The sequence below is a fragment of the Eufriesea mexicana genome, unplaced genomic scaffold (assembly GCF_001483705.2).
Source record: "Eufriesea mexicana isolate 0111107269 unplaced genomic scaffold, ASM148370v2 scaffold294, whole genome shotgun sequence".
NCBI classification, from domain to species: Eukaryota; Metazoa; Arthropoda; class Insecta; order Hymenoptera; family Apidae; genus Eufriesea; species Eufriesea mexicana.
This window is the reverse complement of record NW_016908489.1, coordinates 880,056-902,113: the sequence shown is the minus strand read 5'-3', so window position 1 is coordinate 902,113 and position 22,058 is coordinate 880,056. Positions and strand designations below refer to the sequence as shown.

Here is a 22,058-nt window from a genome sequence, read left to right as displayed (position 1 = left end):
CGTCGTGTGTCATCATCCTCGGCTTTTCCTCGTTCGGAGTGCAACGTGATACGACGAGAGACCGAGCCACGACATCGGGGGTGGCGCGAAATTCTTTATCGACTCTCGACGATTTATTTCGAGATACGGAAACAGTGTCGCCGATTCGTCGTCGGGGGAGTGCTCCGAGAACGAAATCGAATACCGGTCGAACAGTATCGCGGATTGCTCGGATCGGATCGTTTCGAGGATGAGAAGCAAGTCGAGTAAATAAGTCGATCGACGATCGTCGAAGAATCCTCGCATCGAAAATCCGCTTCAAGTTCGAACGAACGATTCGTCGTTTCGAAACGCCACGAGAGAAACACAGAAAGAAAGAGAGAGAGAGAATTTGTGGTAGCGAACTCGTGGAAGAAAATATTTGAAAGGCAACTCGAGATAAGAGAAGGGACGAAGTCACCGAGGCGGTAAACGATAGAGGGTGAATCGGTGGTAGCGGCTGAAAGGACGATTCCCCTGGTAGCGAATCGTGGGGTCGCGCGAGCAGGATGTTATTCTCGACCGATCGACAGGATGATCGCGACTTTTGAACTGTACGTCTCAATGCGGTTTAGAGGGAGCACAATCGCGGCAGCCGGCGGTCGTGATCGTTCGCGATAATCCAAGGTGAATAGACGCAGTACGATTTCGTACCGCGGTGTTCCTGTCGCATCCATCCCGAGGCATCAAGGATGAGGAGGACGGTACTGCGCTGGACGAAGAGCAGACAGCCGAGAATCTGTCCGATGGAAGTCCCGATGTTGTGCTGCTGCCGGTGGTACAACACCTCGTGAACAGCGATTCGCATTCTCCGACGACAGTCGAGCGCGGAAGGGGAGCGAGTAAGGGTCGAGAAGAGAGCAGTTTCGGGACGAATGAGGCTTCGCTGAAGATTTCATCGAGCGAGCAAGAGAAAGAGAGAGGGAGAGAGAGAGAGAGAGAGCACGAGCGAGAACGTGTGACAGGAGGAGAGGAACGCGAGACAAATCGAGAGAGAAAGAGAGAGAAAGAGAGAGAGAGAGATTTCGCGACGAACTTTGAGGCGAATTCGGTCGCGAAAAGAAAGAGAATCAGTTGGAGAGAGCGGTGTGTCGCGTTCGGGGTGACCGAGGTGTCGACCTCACCCCCGATCAAACCAGCAAGCAGGTCGGATGATGTGGGCGTCTCTGTTTTTGGCCGGGATCTTAAGCGGCTGGTGGGGCGCATTGGCGCTCGCTGCGGCACCCCCCGCCAATCGGAACTCCCTCGAGGAGACGTCGACGAGGACCACCAGCGACCATCCACCATCGATGAGCATCGCCGCCGTTGAAAAGCCCCTCGATTACCGTTTACCAACTTGGAACTTCGTTACGCGAACTATCGATAGACGCGAGCATCGAACAGTCGACCAGACCCTCGCTCGACCTACGCGAGATTACAAATTACCGGTCGGCGGCGACGACGACGACGACGACGACGACGACACCGACGACAAGGACGACGACGTCGAGGTTGGAGCGACGTCGCGGCTTAACCAACGATCCGAACACCGGCAACTTCGGCAGGAGCAACAGGGGAGAAGATCCTCAACTGGGAACTCGCAACTTCTCGAGAATGATAAACGGCTCGTCGAGTCGAATTCGTGGACAACGTATCGGCTCGGTTACGAGCTCGGTTCCTCGTCGACGATCCGAGAACCCATCGGGGGAAGCTATCGAACCGTTTCGAGCTTGCCGGCCAGCAGCGGTTCGCCACCGCGCCTTCGGGATGCCACGAAGTGGTACACGGAAGAATTGGACGACTCGATACGCGACGTGTTCGTCTCGTCGTCGAAACGAAGGATCGCGGATCCTAGTCGCGTGCTCGTGCAGCACCAGACGGCGGACGTTCATCCAAAGATGGAGGAGTCCGGATTGACTCGGCTACCACGTCACTCGTCGACGCAAACGCCGATCCTGTATCCATCCGGGGACGAGTCGTCGATGGAACGGCCACGAGTGATCAGATCGGCGAAGCAACGACCAAAGAACCGTACGAAGGCGGATTCGCCGAGGGAGCAGCGACGAAGATGCCGGAACAAGGGTTGCCGCGGTCAGAACTGGTGTCCGGACGTGGACGTTGGGAACAGAGCCTACCTGGCGCCCACGGTGTTCGAGGGGAAGGCGAGGAGCATGTCGTCCGTGAGGAAACCGGGCTCGAACTACGCGGTGACGTTCGAGGTGAAACAAGTATACAAGAGCCAGCCCGGTTTCCAGCCGTTGCAGAAGAACGACAGCGTCAGGCTGCACTTTCGGGACAAATCGGCGCCCGGCAAGTCCACGGTCTGCGGCTACGACACCGACGGCAAGCAGCAGCAGCAACAGCAGCAGCAACAGCAACGCGATAATCAGAGTGGTGTGGTGCGAGCCAATATTAAGAGGGGTAAAGTGTATCTAGTGTTTGTGAATCGCGTGGGACCCAGAAACTTCACGATCCTCGGTGAGCCGGTGATACGAAGCAAGAAGAACGAACAGGCGGTGCAGGCTGTCATTCGACCGGATTACGGTGAGTACGATTATCATCTCTGGCCTATTAATCTAAGAGCTTCGGCTCTCTCGACGGAAGAAACACGGCTATTGAGAAGTTATCGGGAGTTATTGCAGCTGCGTGCTTTCGATTGGCGCGCGCGCCCGACCCCCCGTGTGTCGCATGCATCGGGTCGCGCCTCGTCGATGCGCCCGTCTTCCGGCTCGCTATTATTTCCGCGCGCGGCCCTATCACCGCCGCCTCTAACGATTCTATCGAAAACGCCTTGCATTTCCCTTCCAATCCCCTTCGAATCTTCTACGAAAATCTTTCACCGATACCCTATTTTCTTTTCCCCCTAAATATCATACGCGCCGATGCTCCACCGCCGAGCCACCGCGACGTTTCTCCGATACCACCGGATTATATACGATGCAAAAAGCCGCGTTCGCCGCGCGCTAGAAACCTAATCCTCGCGCGACGCGAGCAGCCCGTAGAACGTCTTTCGGCTTCGGCAAAATCATTCCGGACAGTTAGAACCGTGAACGATAAATTGTAACCGCGCTTTGACGCTATTACTTATCGTATCTGAGACTCGTTTCTGGCTGCGCGAGCACGCCCACGTAGAGGAGAAGAGGTGCTTTCCTCGAGGCGCGTAATCGAGACGCGAACACGCGTATATTTAAACCGCCACGTAAGTTGGATCGCCTTCAAGTCGGCGTGCGTGGCTCGACCGCTCGCGCGAGCACCGAGCACTCTCGACCACTCGTCCTCGGCTTTTCTTCTTTCCTCTTCGCCAACGCGATCCACCAACGACACCGTCGTCACCGGTGCATTTCCACCGGAACTCCTCCGCGCCAGAAGCAGAGTAACGAGCCCCGAGTTTCGAAGGTGGTCCAATTTGCTCGCGGTTCAACGCGCTCCGCTTCGACTCCCTCGTTCCCTCCGCGACGACCGATCGCTACCGGCTCGGCGACGACCTTCCGCGACTTGATTTATCGCGATAAGTCGACCGGCACGGCTCCAGATATCGAAAGTATAGCTCGTCGTCGTGGTCGTCGTCGTCGTTGTCGTCGTGGTCGTCGTCACGGAACATCTGCGAGGCTTTTCACGAGCTCTGACGCTCGCTTTCGGCTCGTCGCGCACATGTGGCCTCCCCTTTCGACCGGTAACGCGCCGCGCTTTCGACCTCGTCCATTCGTCGATACGCTTCCCTCGATCTTTATCTTTCGCTTATTTATTTCAATTAGTCATACCTGAAAATTACACGCTTTGCAATATATCATCGTCGCGAGACCAGTTATCGATACCGGCGCGGTCTCGTAGATAACAGCCGCGTCGCGGCGTTGGCGCTACTAACTCCGCCGTCAGTTGCGAGTCGTCGGCTGGCGAAATTTACGCAATTGTCTAATACGCGTGAAACGAGAACGAACGGAGGAAACGGCGCGGGGATCGATGGAACGGATCGAATCGCGGTACCTACCGGGTGGTTATTCCAGACACGTTCGCGCGGATTGTGTTTTATTCATAAAGCGGGCCGCTTTGCAAATATCTCGAAGATTTTTCGACCAGGCCGGAACCGAACGCGATGGGGCACACGGTTCGCGCAAAGGGAGCAAAGTTCTTTGATACGTCTTCGAAGTAACTCGGCTCGCTCCTCGTTAGCGTCGTTTTCGTCCTCCACTTTCCTCGTCTCGTTTACGAGTTTCGAACTGTTGCGCTCGTTTGCCCGGCAGCCCACCTCCGAACCCTCTTCACCTGTGCGTATTACACATCCGCCTTGACGCGTATCGAAAGTTTTCGCGACTTATCCCATTATCGAGTACCTCGGAGTATCTCGCCTCGCGGAAAGCGGAGATCGTAGCCTAGCTGCTCCGTTAACGCGACAGAGAGAGAGACTTAAACCGATTTATCATGTACGGCTGAACGTTGAGGGGTAAATTGGATTCCCGGGAGCTTGGAATCTCGATAATCTCGTCGAATCTTTGTCACGAGTCGTTAAAAAAATCTCGCGATGACGCCTCGTAAAATCCCATCTCACCGTCGCTGTCGCGTAACTCGAGATCGTTTATTATCGAGAGTTATTCGATATTTAATTCCCCTGTAACTTTGATAAGCTGCCCGATAGCCTGACTTTAAATTGCTTCGTTAACGCGCGTAGACGATGCAGCCGCGATACTTTTCGCCCTGCATGGAAAGCGCCGAAGACCCGCGGCACACGAGGGGTGCAGAGGTTGGGCGTGAAAAGAGGCGCAAACGCGTCTGGTGTCCGGCGACGGTTCGTTGATCCGCGATCCGCAAAAGCGGGTCCGCCAGCCCTTCTCCCAGTTGCCGGTGACTAAGCCAGACGGGGGGACCCGGGACGTCAATTATAAGGCCTTAATCGGAAACCCGTCCTTACTTCTGTTGGCTTACACTCGGCCATGCCACCCGAGTGAGACAGCGGCGGAGAAAAACGGAATATCGAGAGCATAGTCGTGTCGCGCGCGCCCATAGTCCCTCGGATATACCACCGTTGTCATCCCATAGCCCCGCGTTCTTTCCGCCATTCGGCAATAACGGGCCCCCTTTTTCGTCTACACCGCCGGATGTTACGCGGATCCTCCGCGGTTTCGAGGGTGCCAGGTAACGCGCGAGTCGGATATATGGATCGAGAGAGCTATCGGCTGGACGACGAACCGTCGACGTGGAATCACGACTCGGTAAACGAGAGTTATTCCGGTTCTAATTGGAACTAACTGCAAGCGACGAAGGAGACGAGCGTCTGCTCCGAATTCTTTCGGGTCAAGATCGTTCGTTCGGTTTAAATGACTGCTCTCGCGATTAATGAACTTCCGAGCGTAATCTCGAGGAGCTAGATAAGCGGGGCATTTAAAGCGGTATCTATGGTTTACGGGAAAACGTTTAGTCATGTGCCGCGAAGTGTCGCGCGGGCTATCGTTATCTTGATATATCATAGTTACATTCATTAGCGCAGCGTAGCCGGCTGCTCGCAGACGGTTATTAATATTCGAATTTTCGAGCCGATAAAACGCGAAGGTAGCGGATAAGAGAGCGGATGATTTTTCGGGAAGCGGACTGCACCGGGGCGGATTAAGAGCTCGCGTTCGCAGAAATTTCCACGTGCTATTCTTAGACCCGTGTGTGGTGTGCACGGTGCACGCAGCGATTGCGCATTATGGTGTAACTACGAGTTCGGCGCCGCGGTATCTGGTTCGCTCGCTCGTTCCCGTGGCACACACGCGCGATATCGCATTATCGCTGTACAGGCTAGGAGTCTTGCGACGCGACGGACGCGTCCGCACGATGACAGGTCCTAAAAGGGACGCGCGCTGCGCCGTTCAGGGCTACGAGTTATTTTCGCGTTTGCCGAGTACCGACCTGCAACGCTGCGAGCACATGCGGGTGCTGCGAGCAGTTTCGCCCGATTTCTCGCAATTTTCAGCTTCGCTCCGCGAACGAGCGATCCTTTCACGCGGGGGGAGAGACGAGGGGGCCCGATTTCGGGCGAACGAGCACGACTGGCGGATAGAGAGATCTTCTTTCCTCGAGGCAGCGCGGTTGTCGCCCGCGAGGCAGCGAATTACTATAGAAATTAATTGACGTCAATTATCGTTGCGTTCGACGGGTGTATGTAGGACGCACCGACGTACATCGGCGCACGGTGCAACGGTGCTACGGTGCAACGGTGCTTCGGGCAGATAGTTAAAAGACACCGGGGCTTCGAAAATAACGATCGTCTTGCCGTGACACTTTTGACGAAACGAGCCGCGCGGAAATTCGATTCCTCGCCTCGTTTCCCGGCTAATCGCGAAGCGCGATACGGGTTAGGTGTGCTCGATGCCTCCGACATTCGGGCAACGCGACGTTTCCCCGTCGATTTTTGCCTCTTCGTGGCGCTGATGGAAATAAATATTTGAATCGGGAACTTTGAATTGGTCCCGATGACGGTGGGCTATTTGGAAAATGGCGGAAATGGGTGAGCACACGGATGGAAGACAGAGGGCAGAGTTTGGGCTATCCGTTTCCGTGGGACTCGTGTGCCGCGATGGCCGATCGATGGACGAAGCATAATTGGCGACTTAGCGGGAACAGAGCTGGTACATCGGCCGCGAGATTGATCGTCCGAAGGAAGGGGAGTAAGGCACAAGGGCATCGGGAGGAGTAGTAGCAAAGAGACGGATAGAGTCAGATGGAGAGTCGAAGCGACAGAGGGAAGGAAGGAATAGGGGAGAGAAGTGGGCCCTGGAGGCGGGCAGGGGGAGGGAAATCGGCACGTACGTATCCAGAGCACGTACGGCCCTGTGCCCATACTCAGAGGAACCCGCAGGTACGCTCTATATACCGTGGACGGTGGCTCACGCACGGACGGACGGTCGCACACGCACGTGCATAGGTAGAGGTGGGGTATGCGAGTGGTCAGGGTGGGGGACCACACGTGTGGTGTGTGTATACACCGTAGCGGCGAGCAGGTAGACTGCTGGGCGGCCGGCGATCCAGCCTCGAGCACGAGGTCTCCGAGGTGATCCGCCGCCGATCTGGAGAACCGGTGCTCTCGATGCTGCGCTCCACCTGGCTCGCTCGCATCGAAATTAGTTTACCCGGAATGCGATTGTAGCGATGCACCGTGCTGCGCTCGGTGCGCGACATTCGTACCGCGTCTGCGTTCCATCGCTCGTTTCACCTACCTTTGGAAAATTAATTTAAGGGCGAGATTGATCGTCGAAACGTCTCCCGATTGCCCCACCTCTCTCTCCCTCCCCCTCTGCTCTCGTTGGGAAAATTCCACGCTTCTAGCCGCAATATCCCAAACGTCCTCGAAATCGCGGAACGGGGGGCAGAACGAGTCCTCCTTTATTCTCGCCGATTATTATAATCTCCAAAGTGCGACACGGTTGCGTACCTATACGGATAGGAAGATTGGAAATAGGATGATTGGGACAGCGATCCGTGGGCGCGTTAATACGTCCAGCTTTAACGTAATAATTCGATCGCGATAAATGGGCACAGGTCCCTGTCGAGCGGCCGATTCGACGGTTTGGAACTGGAACACGGAATAAATTGCGGCATGTCGCTGGCTATGTCGACGATCGAGTAGACTGCTGGGCGACTGCCGATCTAACGTGGCCGGTCACTCGAGCGTGATTATTTTTAGCGATCCGAGCGTGGAGCGATCAGTGAACGGTGAACCGCGTCGATGGTTCGCGAACACGGCGTGCCGCCCGTCCGCGATCCGCTCGCGTACGTTGGCGCGGATTTTTTCGCACGATAACGGAAACCGACATTATCGCGGGGCTCGATAACGTCTCGATTCCCGTGATCCCCTTATCGTTCCAATTTCGCCGAACACGACCAACACAGCCACGATGGAAAGTTTTCCGCGGAAACCGAGAACCCCGTAAGAATACGCGCTTCCCGGCGGCCGAAAATGCGAAACGCTCGGCTGACTAATGTCCGCGAATCGCGACGAATTTCCGTAGTCGGTGATAAGGAGCGACATGCATCATTTCTGGAAAGGAAGAGGAGTTTTAATATCGTCCAGCCCGCGGGATTTATGATTCCCTATTCTCCGCCGGGAATTGGCCGGTGTTCGCAATTCGATGGCGTCCGCGGAAATGTTTTCCCTCGGTGTCCCGTCTCGTCGTTCTGGATTGGGATTCGCGAAATTGGCACACAGCTGGCAGAGCCGTAGCCGTAGGACAATCAATGTTCCCGGATACAATGCGATAATTTGCTATCGCTTGTCGCCATCGCCGATTGAATTACGGGCATATTATTATCGTACCGACGCATTTCTGACGCTCGACTACTTCTGCCGCGGACAAATGTTCTCGTGATTAACGATGCCTCGATTGTCCCTTCGCGTTCGTCGTCTCGCTCGAAATCGCCGAAACCTCTTCCTTTTCCCTCCTCTTTCACTCGCGGGACGCGTAACGCGTAATGGATATTTTTATCGTCGCGAATCACGGTAACGAGGCGAATGTTAAGATATCGTTAATCTTTAATGACTGCTCGTTGGCAGCCATCCGAAGTCGCGTCCCGCTTTCGCGAAATTCAAGGTTCCAAACTTGAAATCGACTCACGCACCTCGCTCGCGCACCTGGAGCGCCTACCTTTCGTATCGTTTCGCAATTGTCGCGAAATGGCGCGCGCGATGGTTCCAACGACGGATAGGATCGATGGACGCGGATCGATGGATCGAGGAAGACGAGCCACGAGCTCCTTGTTATCGGCAAGTCTGCGCAAAAGTGGTGGGAAAAAAGGGGAAAACTAAACGACGCAGCGTTCGGAGAAACACGTTCCTCCGCGTCTCTCTCTCTCTCTCTCTCTCTCTCTCTCCCCGCTCGGCTTGTCTACCCTTTTCCGACTCTCCCGTGGAAAACGCTTCGGTATCTCGTTAAAAACTCGGTAAAAAGTTGGAGTTAGGATTCCCCCGCCAGTTTCCCCCTTTTTTCCCTCGCGTTTTCTTTTTAACCCCGATTTCAACCTCCGCCACGAACCAGCCGACAAAAAAAAGACAGCCTGTCGATAACATGTGTTTTCCCTGTCGGTTAAGCCCGCCACCCCTTCTCCCGCCACTCTGGCTTCTCTCTATCAGCTGCCCTTCCTACACACGCTTCTTTTCTAGTCGGAATAAGGGATGAGCCGGCTTAAAGAGTCGTAGATCGAATATCGCGTCTACGAGCCTCGCGGCCACGGCTCGCGGATACGCCCAGCCATTTCAGCCTCCAACCTTCCCTATTTCACCCTTCCCTGCTTTTCCGCCATCTTTCTCCTTTCTCCCAATCTTTCCCTCCCATTTTTGCCTCTTCTTCTCCTCTTTGCTCCATCTCTGCCTCTCTCTCTCTCTATCTCTCTCTGTCTCGTAGACCTCCCACGGAGGACTCCGATCAATTTACGCTTCTTCGAGATCCGTGTTGTTCTTTCGCCCGGCGCGGTTCGCGATGCTCGACCGAGTTTCGGCCGGCTTTATCGCGCGCCTCTGCTGGAATTCTTGTTTTATTCGGGACCCCGGTGAGCACCCCGGCGCGAATTCTGCATCGCGCGAAGGTCGAGCAGTTTCCACGGGACGAAAAAATATACTTCGAAAAGACGGCTGACGCAACGCGGCTAGGAGCTGCTAGATCAGACGTCCGGCCCGTTGTCGCGGTTATAAATAACCTACTCACGGAGTATTATTTCCGAACCGTCTAGAACCCATTCGGATCTATGAAAGAGGTCACGTAATACGAGTGTGGAAAAAGAAGGAAGTAAGAAATCTGTCGGCGAGGCTGTGACTCGTGGACGAAGACCTCGAGGTGTCGTCGTCGTCGTCGTCATCGTCGTCGGAATAAACGGGTGCGAATTATATCGCGCGAGTTCGGGGAACAATTAGGCAACCCCGGAAACATTTGGCTGGAAAGAAGAATTCGCGAAGCGGGGACAAAGTTGACACGGAACTGCGCTGCACAATCGGCAGACAATTTGATAATTAACGAGGAGCCGAGCTGCTCCAGCTTGTTAAATAATTCGTGCATCGGATACCTTTGACGAACACCCGTATTTGCGGAACTCCGACAGCTTTGTCGTTCCTCCGCGCAACCCCTTCCGAGGGGTGGTGGGATGCGCTCGCTCAAGGTTGTCGCTAGCTTTTCCCGCGAATCCGTGCTACCCTCGGTAATCCCACCGACTAATCTTCGTCGTCTGGCCCCGGTTGGAATGCAGCTCCTTTTCTCTCTTTCTCCTCTCCTTTTTCCTTTCTGCCCGCGTCTATGCCGGTCACGATCCTTTGTTCCATCGCGTTCGGTAACCTTCTCCTTCGTAGGGAACAGGGGAAGAAACTCATTGACGGAAACTACGTCTGATCCGATTCGCGAGACTTTTCAAAGTACTTTCTCGAAGCATTCCTAATCTGCAACAACCTCGACTGTCGCGTCGTGCGTCGTGATGCCGATCGATCGGGTTTTTCGAAAATCGGCTTGGTCCACGATCGATCGTTGCGTGGATACGGAAGAAATGGGTTTCCCTGTTAAACCGCACGGACAACGTGGACGAAAGTCGGAGCCGATGGCGAATTCGCAGCGCCGATCTCGAAGAGCGGGTGGCGGAGTGGAGCACCGACAGATGGAAAAGCGTTTCGCGTCGGAGGGGATCGTATCGGGACTGAAATCTTGCCAGGCCCGAGAACACTTCGCCACGGTTAATGCACGGGGAATGGGTCGCCGCACGGAAACACGGTTTTCCTTGGAACACGAGCTAAGAATTCGTGGGAGCATTACGATACAGCATGACGTCAAGTGTGTCAGGAGACAGCGGTTGCCTAACTTCGCGATCTCGCGGGTCTTTGGGGAAATTCGAGAAGAACGTCTGTTACACCTTCTGCCGAGACGTTCGTCCCGCTCTCGTCATCTCTTGGTGCGCTAACGAGCCACCAAGCTCTCCTTCTCTCTCGTTGTACGTCGGAGATGCTCGGGTCTTAACCGCTTCGATTTCAGCCGGGATCTAAATATCTCGCGCGGGACACGCGGCGGCGACTTTTCTCCGATACGATCGCCTCGTGGGGAAAACCGTGTGCGACAGAGACGGAGACAAAAGCGACGCGAAAGCCGCGCAAGGTGAAGCACAGGGAGTCGTGCCGGAGGAGGTGGAGGAGACGATAAAACGGAAAGAAGAGAGCGAGAGAGAGAGAGTGAGAGAGGGAGAGAAACGACGGAGGAAAAGAAAGACAGCAGCGACCAGCGGTCTGGCCGTCATCGCGTAGTCACAACACGCCGCGAGTTATTGCCCCCGAGTGCTCTACCGAGACCTCCACCTCCTCCTCCTCCTCCTCCTACCCCTCCCTCTCTCGAAGAGTTGGCATGCCCACTTTTCCTTCGACTTAATTCCTCCAATTCGCAGCCAAAAAAGCGACGATCGCGTGTGCGCGGTGGTGGTGGTAGCCGAGTCCGCGATGGTCGGGGTGGACAAGGACGTCGGACGAAAGCTCCGTCTCGCGGAGGGACAGAGAGATCGCGGAGGAGAGAGCAGGGAGAGGGAGGAGAGAAAAGAATGGAAGAAGCTGGAAAGACGAAAACGAGACGAACGTGGCTGCGCGAGGACGCGAACGAGATAGTAGGAGGAGGCGGCAGCCGGTGTTGGCAGCGTTGGCAGCTCACGAGGAAGGGGATTGATGGCGTGGAGGTGGAGGAGCAGACGAAGAAGGGACGACGAGAAGGAGGCAGCGAAGCGCGGCCGAGCGAGAAAGATGAGTGACGCGGGGGAGCAGAGGGTGCTCGCGAGTGGAAGCTACCTTCTCGAGAGAGAAAGCAGGACGGCTGTCGTCGCGGGGAGCAAAGGGAAGATGCTCGTCGTTTTTCCAGAGGAACCGGGAAACCCGAAGCGCGAGCCAGTCGCAACAATAACCGCGTTACACCGCGGCCAAGACACCGGCGTCCACTTGTTTCGCCTGTTCCTCCATGTGGGTGTCGACTTCGATATTCCGCTCGGAATCTTCGGAAGAAATCCTCTCCCTCCCTTCCTCTCAGCCCCCTTAACGCTCTGCGGCACAGGATTTCGAATAATAAGTTAGACCCATGTTGCAGAGGAGTGCTTGTCCGCCAAAGTACCCTCACTGAAGAGAAACGCGCGCCAGAAATATGCACAGTGCGTGTGATTTCTGTGTATTTCCGTACATTTTCCCAAGTCTTAAATAACAACTGTGCCGAATGAAACAATCGTATGCAGATTGCACTTGTATACGCGTCATTTGGATGCCGGGTACATGGGGTGCCCGTACCCAGGAGTCATCGCGTGAACGCCCCCTATAAGCGGCGCTCGAAGCGAGAGGGTTAAATGAAACAAAATTGGTATATTTTTACCAATAAAGGAATCGAGTAATGAGAAAACGTGAAAAAATAATGACAGTGTAATTGAATTCGTTGTTATAGGGTGGTATGTATAGGGTGGTCTCACGTGCCCCATGCTGAATCTTGCCAACGCAAACGTATACCTTTATAACATTTGTCGAAGCTATTACCAACTGCTTTACCCAAATAAGACGAGATATAAACCTGTGATTAAAAATGTCCCAGCATGCATTACGGTGCATCGAAAAGGTGGGGCACTTTTAACCCTTTGATCTTTTGACTACAGAAGAGCGGAAAATCAAAGACTCTGTACTAAAAAATTCAGGATACTTTATTGAGCAGTAAATAATGAATTGTAAAATTACTTGATTTCGATACCTCGCACACTGTTACGTTACATTAAATTTGATATATTAATTAATATGGATCTTCCAAATTTTACGAAACGGTGACTGAAGATCACCTCTCGAGTGCAGAGGGTTAATCCCAGCGTGCCCCAAAGGGTTAGCCGAGGTCGCTGAATTTCCCGAGCCACTCCCTCCTCCCCTCGTCCTCGAAACCCCATACGTAATCGTGTAACCGATTTCGACGAATCGGCCAGACCGAGCACTGCGCGCCACCGCGAGAATCGATGTTTCCAAACGCGAAACAAATCGATCTGGCTCGTGTCCCTGATAGGTTTTTCCATTTTTCTTTTTTTTTTTTTTTTTTTTTTTTTTTTTTGTAGGCGTCCTGTGACAATGGACGAGACAAAAGGGACGAAATCGTTCCGTTTTCGCTGGTGGTTTATTTGTTTCCCCGAACGGCCGCGTCTGAGGCCCCCCGATCGCTGCGGAAACGCTCGCGTCGCTGGATGGCGCTAGAGATCGGCGAGGAATGGGGATTTCGTGGGGCGTCGCGGAAAGAAAAACGGAACGACGCGACGTGGCGAAATGGGAAATCGTAGGAAGCGGCGGTGCACGCGACACGTAGAAATACGGGGGAGAAAAAGTGCATTCGTTATCGACGAGCGACGCGTGACGCGACTACGGGAAAGCTGTGGGGTGGTCCGCGATGAATTCCTCGGACGAGGAAAAATGATCATTAGGGGGGTCAGTCGTTCCCGTCGCGATCGTGCATTGTTTCGAGAGCCGCGTCGAGCGCGTGAACATTCTTGGCGCACGTACGTCCGTAATAATGTCGCCGGGGATAATAAACGGCAGCAGTCCGTTATCGAACCTGATCGTTACGCGTTCCTTGTTAAATTCGTTATTGTTTTGCGTAGTCGAAAATTCGATAACGGCGCAAGCTGCTGTTCCACGCGCGCGGTACGTTCCCGTCCGCGATCGGCGTACACACGCTGCGCGCTGCAACCCGACCAAATAATTGTTCGATTGTTTCACCTCGGAGTTCGGTTAACCAACGATAATCGGAATAATCGTTTGTTGTTCGGCGAGTTTAATGATCTCGTAAATGTAGCGGCTATCGCGCGATAATACTCGCGGGGGGGAAAAATACTCGAGCATCCTGTGGAATCCCCGCGGCCAGCTTTTCCATCCTGGCGGGTCGCGTCCTTCGTTCCAGCGGACAAACAGAGGCGATCGGTAGCCAAAGACGTCGCGAAACGGCGTAGCGAGATTCTTTTTAAATAGGGAAAAAATGGGGGGAGAGAAAAAAGAAATATATATATATATAAAGAGAGAGAGAGAAAGAGATGTAAGAAAGGAAAAAAGGGGAGAAAAGAGGTAAAGAGAAACGGGAGAGAAAAAGCGAGAAGGCGATTCACGCGTGGATCGGTTGACGGGCAAAGAGGAGTTGGCGTTGCGTGTCGAGATCGAACCGCAGAAGAGACATCAAGTCGCGGAGTCGGTGGAGACAGACGGACGGTGGCATTTGCTCTTAAATCGGCAGATCTCCGTCTTTACTTTCTTTGCATCAAATGCAGTGGTCAACTGGCAGCGCGCTCATGGCGGACGATCATCGTATAAGGCGAAGCGGCCGCAGCCGGATCCGACGACGACCGGGATTCTGCCTTTAGTCGCATCGCTGGCTCGCGGAACTGTACTGCGGTGTTTATATGGTGTCCTCTGCTATTCCGTGTACGTACCTATCTTTCTATACGTGGACAGTGCCTATCGCGTATCGCCATGTTCGTTGTGGGAAAATCGTAGAAAACAAACTCGTTTGTCCTCCCACCATTCCCTACCCATCCGATCTTTTACGTCTCTCTCGCTTCCACTCGCTCCCTGACCCTTTTCGCAACGCGCCGTTCCATTGCCTCGCATCGTCGCGGGATTTTCAGGAATTTTCTTTCTCCCGATCGGGCGACAGGTGATCGGCTATTTCGCGGGATCCGACCCGTTCTCGCCTCGAAAACGTTCGCCGGTATTCCTTCTTTATCCTCGGCGTACTGGCTACGTGGGAACGCGCAAAGATTCTACGCCGTCGCGCGTTTTGGAAATATTCGAGCCGTAGATCGAACGTGCCGATACGCTCGATACGCGAAGGGTTAGATCGGGAAGGCCTGCTCTCGTCTGGCGAAAAATCGCGGAGCCGCGAAGATGGCGGGAGTCTTTTCCGCCGCACCCTCGGGTATTATACGAAAATCCACTTACCCCCCGCGAGGTGGCCGCGGTTATGTTTCTATAACGCGGCCAGCCGCGTGGAAGCCCGAGCACGTGACTTTGTTTCGTGATTTACGGGCAATTACGTTATCGGCGTAACGACGGTTCCTAATATTTCTCGCACGCTAATGAATGGGACACCGCGTGAAACGCCGTAAAAGGAGCAACGAGGGAAGCCACTTCATTTATTACCCCCTTTTTCGAACCCGTACGTCTTCCCGTTCGCTCGGCCAATAAACGTTTACGCTCCAAAAATGTACCGTCCGACGATCGCGGCCTGCGCCGGGTTAAGAGGAAAATTCTACGCTACGCGGGCTGAAGAAAAGCCACGCCGTTTGACGAGAGAAGCGGAACCTTCTAAAACGGGCAGTGGCTGCGCGCGAGTCGCGGTTGAAAAGTTCTCGCGACCGTTCCTCGTTGGTCGTCGAGGCATCGCTTGGAGGACAGCCGCGATTCGCTCGCTCGGAAAATTCACGGCGAGTAAATTTCCGAAACATCGGCGTGCCCTCTCTCGACGCGGTATGAATGGCGAGCAAAGCCTCTTAGGGGGTTTCCGTGAGAAGAAGCGCAAGGGTCGAAGAAGAGGATCCCGTCTGCTCCGTCCCTCGCGTCGTTTCTCTTTTCTTCCTCGCGGAGCGCGTTCTCGGCACCGACCACGACGACGGCGTCGCCGAACGACGAAGACGACGAACACGACGACCGCGACAACGACGACGACCACGACGACCACGACGACCACGACGACGACGACGACCACGACGACCACGACTACTAAGAGGACGCTGGCAGGCAAGGAGAGGTGGCGCAAATGCGAGACGACGAAAATATTGGGTCTATTTCGAAATTCTATTTCGGTGCGTCGGCCGAGCGACGCTCCTACACGCAGTTCAGCGCGTCACGCACACGCTTCTGTCCACGAACACGCAACTTTACGCGCTCTCTTCGCCGACCGTTCCGCCGTTCCTCGATTATCCTACGATAATCGGTCGAGAGGCGATTTTTCCGCGAATATCCGAACGATTTTCCTCGCTAGTTTTTCTTCCTCCGCCGGTCGTTACGCTCTGCTGCTATCCGTTAAGCGGTCCATCCGTTTAGCCGAAATTGTCAAAAATCTCGTAGGCACGCGGTATAATTGGGAGCGGCGAGGCTCGTTACGCTACCCTTTAAATTTCTCGTGTAACTCGCGCGCTATGCGAGAGAGCTCGCCGTTCGTGCGGTCCTGTAATTGCGCTCGCACGAACGTAAGCAATTAAGCGTGCCGCGGCGGCGACGACGCGCAGACTTTCGGGAGATCGCGCCGCGACAGGATTTTTCCCAACGACTTCCCTTAATTTAATAGCCAGGCTCGCCGGCCGAACAGGAGAAAAACGAACGCGCGTTAAATTTCTCTTATCTACGAGCGGCCTTTTTCACCGTCGCGGTCAGCCAAGCATCGCGACGCGTAGCGAAAGTTCAGCGGGTTCCCTTAATCGCCGGTAATATAATTTAATTACCGGGTCGCGGCTACTTTTCGCTGTCGAATCGAGCCGGGAAAAGCTCGCCGCGGACCCTCTCTCCGCCGTGCACCCTAACCACGAAATATTCAAACCCGCCGCCGCGGAGAGGGAATGCGCTTGCTTCCCTAATACGGTAACTCTAAATTTAGCCTCGCCACCGAGACAAGTTATCGCGCTAGATATATAAAATAGCGTCGGTGGTGCGGATCCAGAGCTACCACTGCGCCCCCTCCCCCGGCCCCCACGATTAAGCGTCCCTTTTGTTTTGCAATCGCGGCGCGTCGCGTCGCCAGTCGACTGACCCCTTGACCAAGCCGCGTTGGCACGCGTCGCGGACGCGGTTGGCACGTGTTAATAAAACACCGCTCGCCGGCCGGTGGTTTACTAAATATCAACTTTTAAACAGCATCGCTCTGCAACGACCCTGCGCCAACTCGCCGGGCCCCGGTAAGGTCGCGAACGACTAATTATCGCGAATTATCGCCAGCCACGCCACCACCGACCGACAATCACCGTCACTCCCTCGCGCCACACTTTCTCACGCGTTCCTCGCGCGATTTTAATTACTCCCTCGTCCTTCCGTTCCGTGTTCCCACCCGCTTTTCCGGCCTATCCTCGCACGCGATTCGCCGCGAGACGCCGATTCCTTCGCGAATCTCGTTCGCCAAGGCGAATCGCCGAGTCGAGGGGACAGAGTCGTCGCGAAGCTGCCGTAACTGCCCCGCGAGCAACCCATAGATCACTGACCCGCGTTTACCGTATTTTCCGGTAACGAGTAGTAAATTTGTATCGCCGAGTGATATACAATCCGACGAGTCGACTGCACGGTACTAACTCGACTGCCCGCTTCTACGATCCCGTGAAATATCATTTTCGAAACGACCAGGACCCCTTTCTCCCTTCTCCACCCCGCGTCTTCCGACCGCTTCTTCGACCCCCGGGTCTCTGCCCCGGATCAACCGGTAATCTCGTTAATCGGCCCGGTAACGCCGATCTCCGGCGATTTCGGAATGGAACAGCGCGTTGTTGCGCGATATCTCGCGGCGGAATCGATATCGCGAGATCTCGGAATTAAATTGAATTGCAGCTAAATTACCGCTCGGAATTAAAGCTTCGAAACTATCCGGACGGCTGAGTTAGCCGCGGCTGTTGGCACGGCGATCGCGGAGATGGAAAAATCGGATAACGCTGGCCACCCCGCGGCCGGCTTCGGGGAAACGCTGGAAAGTCGGAAGCGATGGCGGCGCGACCGTTACGCGTCGTCTGGAGTCGATCGAGTCGGAGGAACGACTGGAAAACTATTAACCGAGAGAGGTAGACGCGGGCTAGCGGGAGCACCGCAACATTCTTGAACATTGTTGCACGCGGTGGCCGTGCGTGACTACCATCGACGGCTTAGCGTAATGGCCGGGCAGATTAAGCGACGCCCGGTCTCCGTCTGCGCCTGCCTGGCTTCGGGAACATTTACCAGGAATCCGCGAGATAACCTCGCGCTTACGAGCGAAAAACTTTTTATCTGCCGTCGTGATATACGAGCCGAACTCCTAGTTTTCTATGTTCGGGCCCCGACGCTGAACGCTCAAACGTTTACCCACACTGATAGCGATCTAGAGTGCAACGCCTATTTGCCGGCTTGCCTCCGCGGGAACGATCTAGCGCCTCGTTCAGACGCCAGCCAACGACACGCGGCTCCTTCGATCCCGGCCGATCCACGGTTCTCCGTTTTGCACCGTCCACACACCGATTTTCCTCCCAGACCAGTTCCATTCTGCGCTCTCGCGCTCGTCACAGAGATAGAGAGAGAGAGAGAGAGACAGAGGTCCTTGGGCACGACGCCGATCGGATGATCGTTGCGAATCGGCACGAGCTCGATGGACTTAGCTCGAGAGAGTTTACGCGCGCGCGTCCTCGCCGGGTCGAGAGCGTGTGGCGCTTTTCTAACAGGCCCAAGGACGTAGAAGTTGCGCCAATTACGCGATTAATCGTTAGATGCGCGCTCTTTCGACCTGTTGGCATCCATTGGCATCGGAACGATTCCGCGGCGCTGCCGCGAGGCTGCGTCGTAAATCTCGTTCGAACGCCACGCACGAAATTCCGTTTCCCCGCGTGTGTGACGCGCTATTAAAAATAAAATAGAAAACGAGAGAACAGCGAGAGAGAGAGAGAGAATCGGGGAAACGATAAAGCCGGGAGAAAGAGACGAAAGGAAGGCGGCGGGGGGAAAACGAGCGGAAACTGGGACGTTTGGAAACGTTGGCAGCGCGAGTAATCGGCGAGTATTTACTAGCGATCGTTTCTTCGGCCGGTAACGGATAAAGCACGCGTCTGCGAATTACAGTGTTTTACCGGTGTCGATAATCGTAAATCACGAAGGATTTATCGAGCGACCGGGGAATGCCTGGTACGTCTCTGTCCGTGATTTTTGACGCGACGCCCGACACCGATCATTCGAGCCATTGACATCGATGCCTGGTCCTCGTTGACCCCGACAATGATCCCGACCGTGTACACGCTGCAAACGCGACCGCCAGGTTTCAAAGGAGGATCGAAAATCGTCCGATTCCATCGATCCTCCCGTTTCCTGGATCCGGTCCGCGAGCCGGCTCCAGCCAATCGACGCAACCCTCTTCCGCTATCGACTCGACTGCACGGTTCGAAACGTCGCACCGATTTCCCGCGCCGTTTTCCAATCCTCCAAACGTTGCGACCTTTGCCAATCCCGAGCCGGACAATTTCGGACACCCCGACACGAATGATATTTCATTACGCGCGACCATCCGCGAGGAGCCGTCTCCGCCAGGAGTACCAGGCTTTTCCGCTGCGCGCAACGATAAATCCCGTGGATCGAGTGCCACGGATAGAGCATAGATCCCGTTCTCGCCGGTAAATAAATAATCGGCGCGGCTGGTCGATATAAAACTCTGGAAAGGAACTATAGACGGGCGGGAAAAGTCCGTGAACTCGCGAGGCCGTGGGCAGAGGAGGGAAAAGCGGACGGAGGCGCAGGGCGGAATCGTGCGGCGCGGTCGGGCAGGAAAAGTCAAAGTTTCGAGCCGGTTGGTTCGGTCGCGACGCCAGGTAAAACCGCGGCGATCAATCGCCTCGTGGGAGTAGTATCTTTGCCCCGCGTGGCGATCGAGCGGCGATACCGGGCGGCCCGATATCGCGAATCGATGGGAACCCCACGGTTACACGCGGCCGGGTTATATCGTCGCGGCGTGCTCTGTGGCCCATTCCCACTGGACCACCGTGCCTTTTCCGCTTACACACGCTCGCGGGCTGCCCGTGTGTCCAGCGTCGAAACGATACGCGACGCGTTCGATTTCCGCGTCAACCGCGTTTTTATTACCGCCGTTACGCGCGTCCGAATGGAAGGGTAGTTTATGGCGGGTCTGCGCGCGATATCGAGCTGTGGCCGGGTCGTCGTCGTCGTCGTCGTCGTCGTCGATGGCCGGGATCAGAGAAAATCATCAGAAACGCGACGAAGAGCAATTCTCGCGTCGCGGGATCGGGAACTAGGCGAAACTGTGCGCGCGGATCGGCGGCCGTTTCGAGGCATTGCCGGGACGGAAATGCATCGCGGAATCGAACGAACGGGCTTTCCAATCGTGCGTTCGGCCGTTAATAAAGGCTTAATGAAAACGGGAGAACGAGGAACGAGTGCTCTCGCGGGCGCGCGCGTGTGTGTGCGTGCGTCAAAGGCGTGGCGGGGAATCAACGAACGCGTGCTCGGAACGGGCTACGGAAAATGTCATCGGCGTTCGCGTACAGTACCACCAAGCCGCATTGTATTCTCGTGGCTTTCCGCGAGCTCCACTTTAAAAGCTCACTCTCGCAAGGCGAAAGAGACGCAAAGCCAGAGAGAGGTCAGAGCTTGGACGAAGCCCTGCCGACGTTTCATGCATCCTGCTTTCCTTTTCTACCACCCTTCTTCCATCCACCCTCCCTCCCTTTCTTTCTCCTTTTTAACGTTCGATCGCGAAACTCTTTCAGAGGAGCTCATAAAAGATTGAAGTCACAATGAGGCGGGGCCCGCGCGCGAGTCTAAAAAGACGAGAAAACCGACGGACGACGGGGTTGGATCCGGAAGATTTTGCCTCGCAGCCGACACGCGACCCCTTTGCCTTTGTCCGCTCATTTTCGTCCGTCGGATCAGCCCCCAGGCGTGCCACGGCCTGGAAAGAAAACGTACCCGCGTTTCCAGCCCGTTACGAACGCTCGTGCCGGATAGCCGACGTGACGTGCAAACTCGCCGAACCCCTGACCATTTCCCGTCACCGATCTTCTCTGTCCTCCGCGCGTTCTCCACGGTTCACCCTGTTCGACGTCAGCCCACTCCCGGCCGGTCGGGACTGGGTCATTGTCGCGTGGTCGAAAGTAAAAATAGTCTGGACCGAATGTCACACTTGACGAGTTCACCCCAGGGACCAGGGGAACGGGCTAATTGCCGTGCGCGTTCAGCCGCGTGCTCGCGTTGTCGCGATCCCGGAGCAGGCTTAATTAATGAACTTTTAATAAGCGTATCGCGACCGGTGACTGACGCTACGCGTTCTCGCGCATCGCTGGATAGCTTCGGTAACGAGACGATTAATTCGCCGCATCCAAGCGTTCGGCCTTCGTTCGGCGCGTCGTTAAGGACTCGCTTTGTCCACCACCGGGCCGGACACGTCGCGAACTCGCTCGCAAGGGCGGAGAAAAATGGCGGCGCGTTGCAAATTTTCCCCCGCGAGCTAATCAGAATTCATCCCTCTCCTCGCGCTGCTCGTGATTACGCGTTGGTACTTGCCGGGGACCACGACGTCGTTCCGTGGCGCGTTTCTTTGACGCGCTCTCGGTCGCTTCGTCGATCCCTCGCGACGGTGTCGTCGATGCGTAATTAAAACTTTTAATTATCCGTCGCGCCTCTCCCCTAGCTCTCGTTTTTTCGCTTCCTTGATCGCCCGTGTAGATACCGGCACCGTGAAGGACCGCCAGCTTCCGCAGCGGCAAATCCGTCGATAAATACCGATCGGGGAGGGTGCACCGCGAACGTCGCAGCTGGTGCTTTTAATTCGCGATAAATTCGAAAGGACCACACGCGGAACCGACACGCGAAGCGGCCGCGATCGGCTCGAATGCCTATTCAGCCGCGGATCTCGCGTGTAAGCGGAAACACGGACCACGAGCGCGCAGCGTTACGATTAACGTTATTCACCGAGGCCCTTCTGTCAAATTTAGCGCAGCGAGCAAGGCTCGACGAGGCTCTCCTTGTTGACGTAGATCGATGGAAAGTCGACGGATCGGTAGATTCCCGGTCACGTACTCTAAACGCGTACGCGCGATCACGCGAGTCAGAGCGGAGAAATGGAAAGAGAAACGCTGGAAACGCGTTGGAAGTATCTAGCGACGCGTGACGATCGGGGATAACGAAAGTGCTCGCGGGCGATGGACCAGGTCTCTCCGCGTGGCGTTTGGAAAACAGCGGCCGCGATTCGGCGTTGTTTCGTTTGGACGGAGAACGAACGGGACTTTCGGGAACCGCGGTGAACCGGTCGTGACAGGAATCACGGGATCCGCTGGAAGTTGCACAGCGAGCGGGTACGCGCCGCGTCCCACGATATCTCGTCGCGAGCGTTGTGCAGATTTGTCAGCAG

General features: G+C 55.3%; 1 protein-coding gene across 1 annotated transcript in view; it reads left to right on the top strand.

Moving 5' to 3' along the window:
• The first annotated feature begins 988 nt into the window (after positions 1-988).
• vn (membrane-bound neuregulin protein vein) overlaps positions 989-22,058 on the top strand; it is a 119,735-nt gene continuing 98,665 nt past the window's right edge. Inside the window, exon 1 of the mRNA XM_017911832.1 lies at positions 989-2,541. Coding sequence (XP_017767321.1) covers positions 1,170-2,541 — 1,372 coding nt within the window. The 5' untranslated portion in view covers positions 989-1,169. The remainder of the gene's footprint in view (positions 2,542-22,058) is intronic.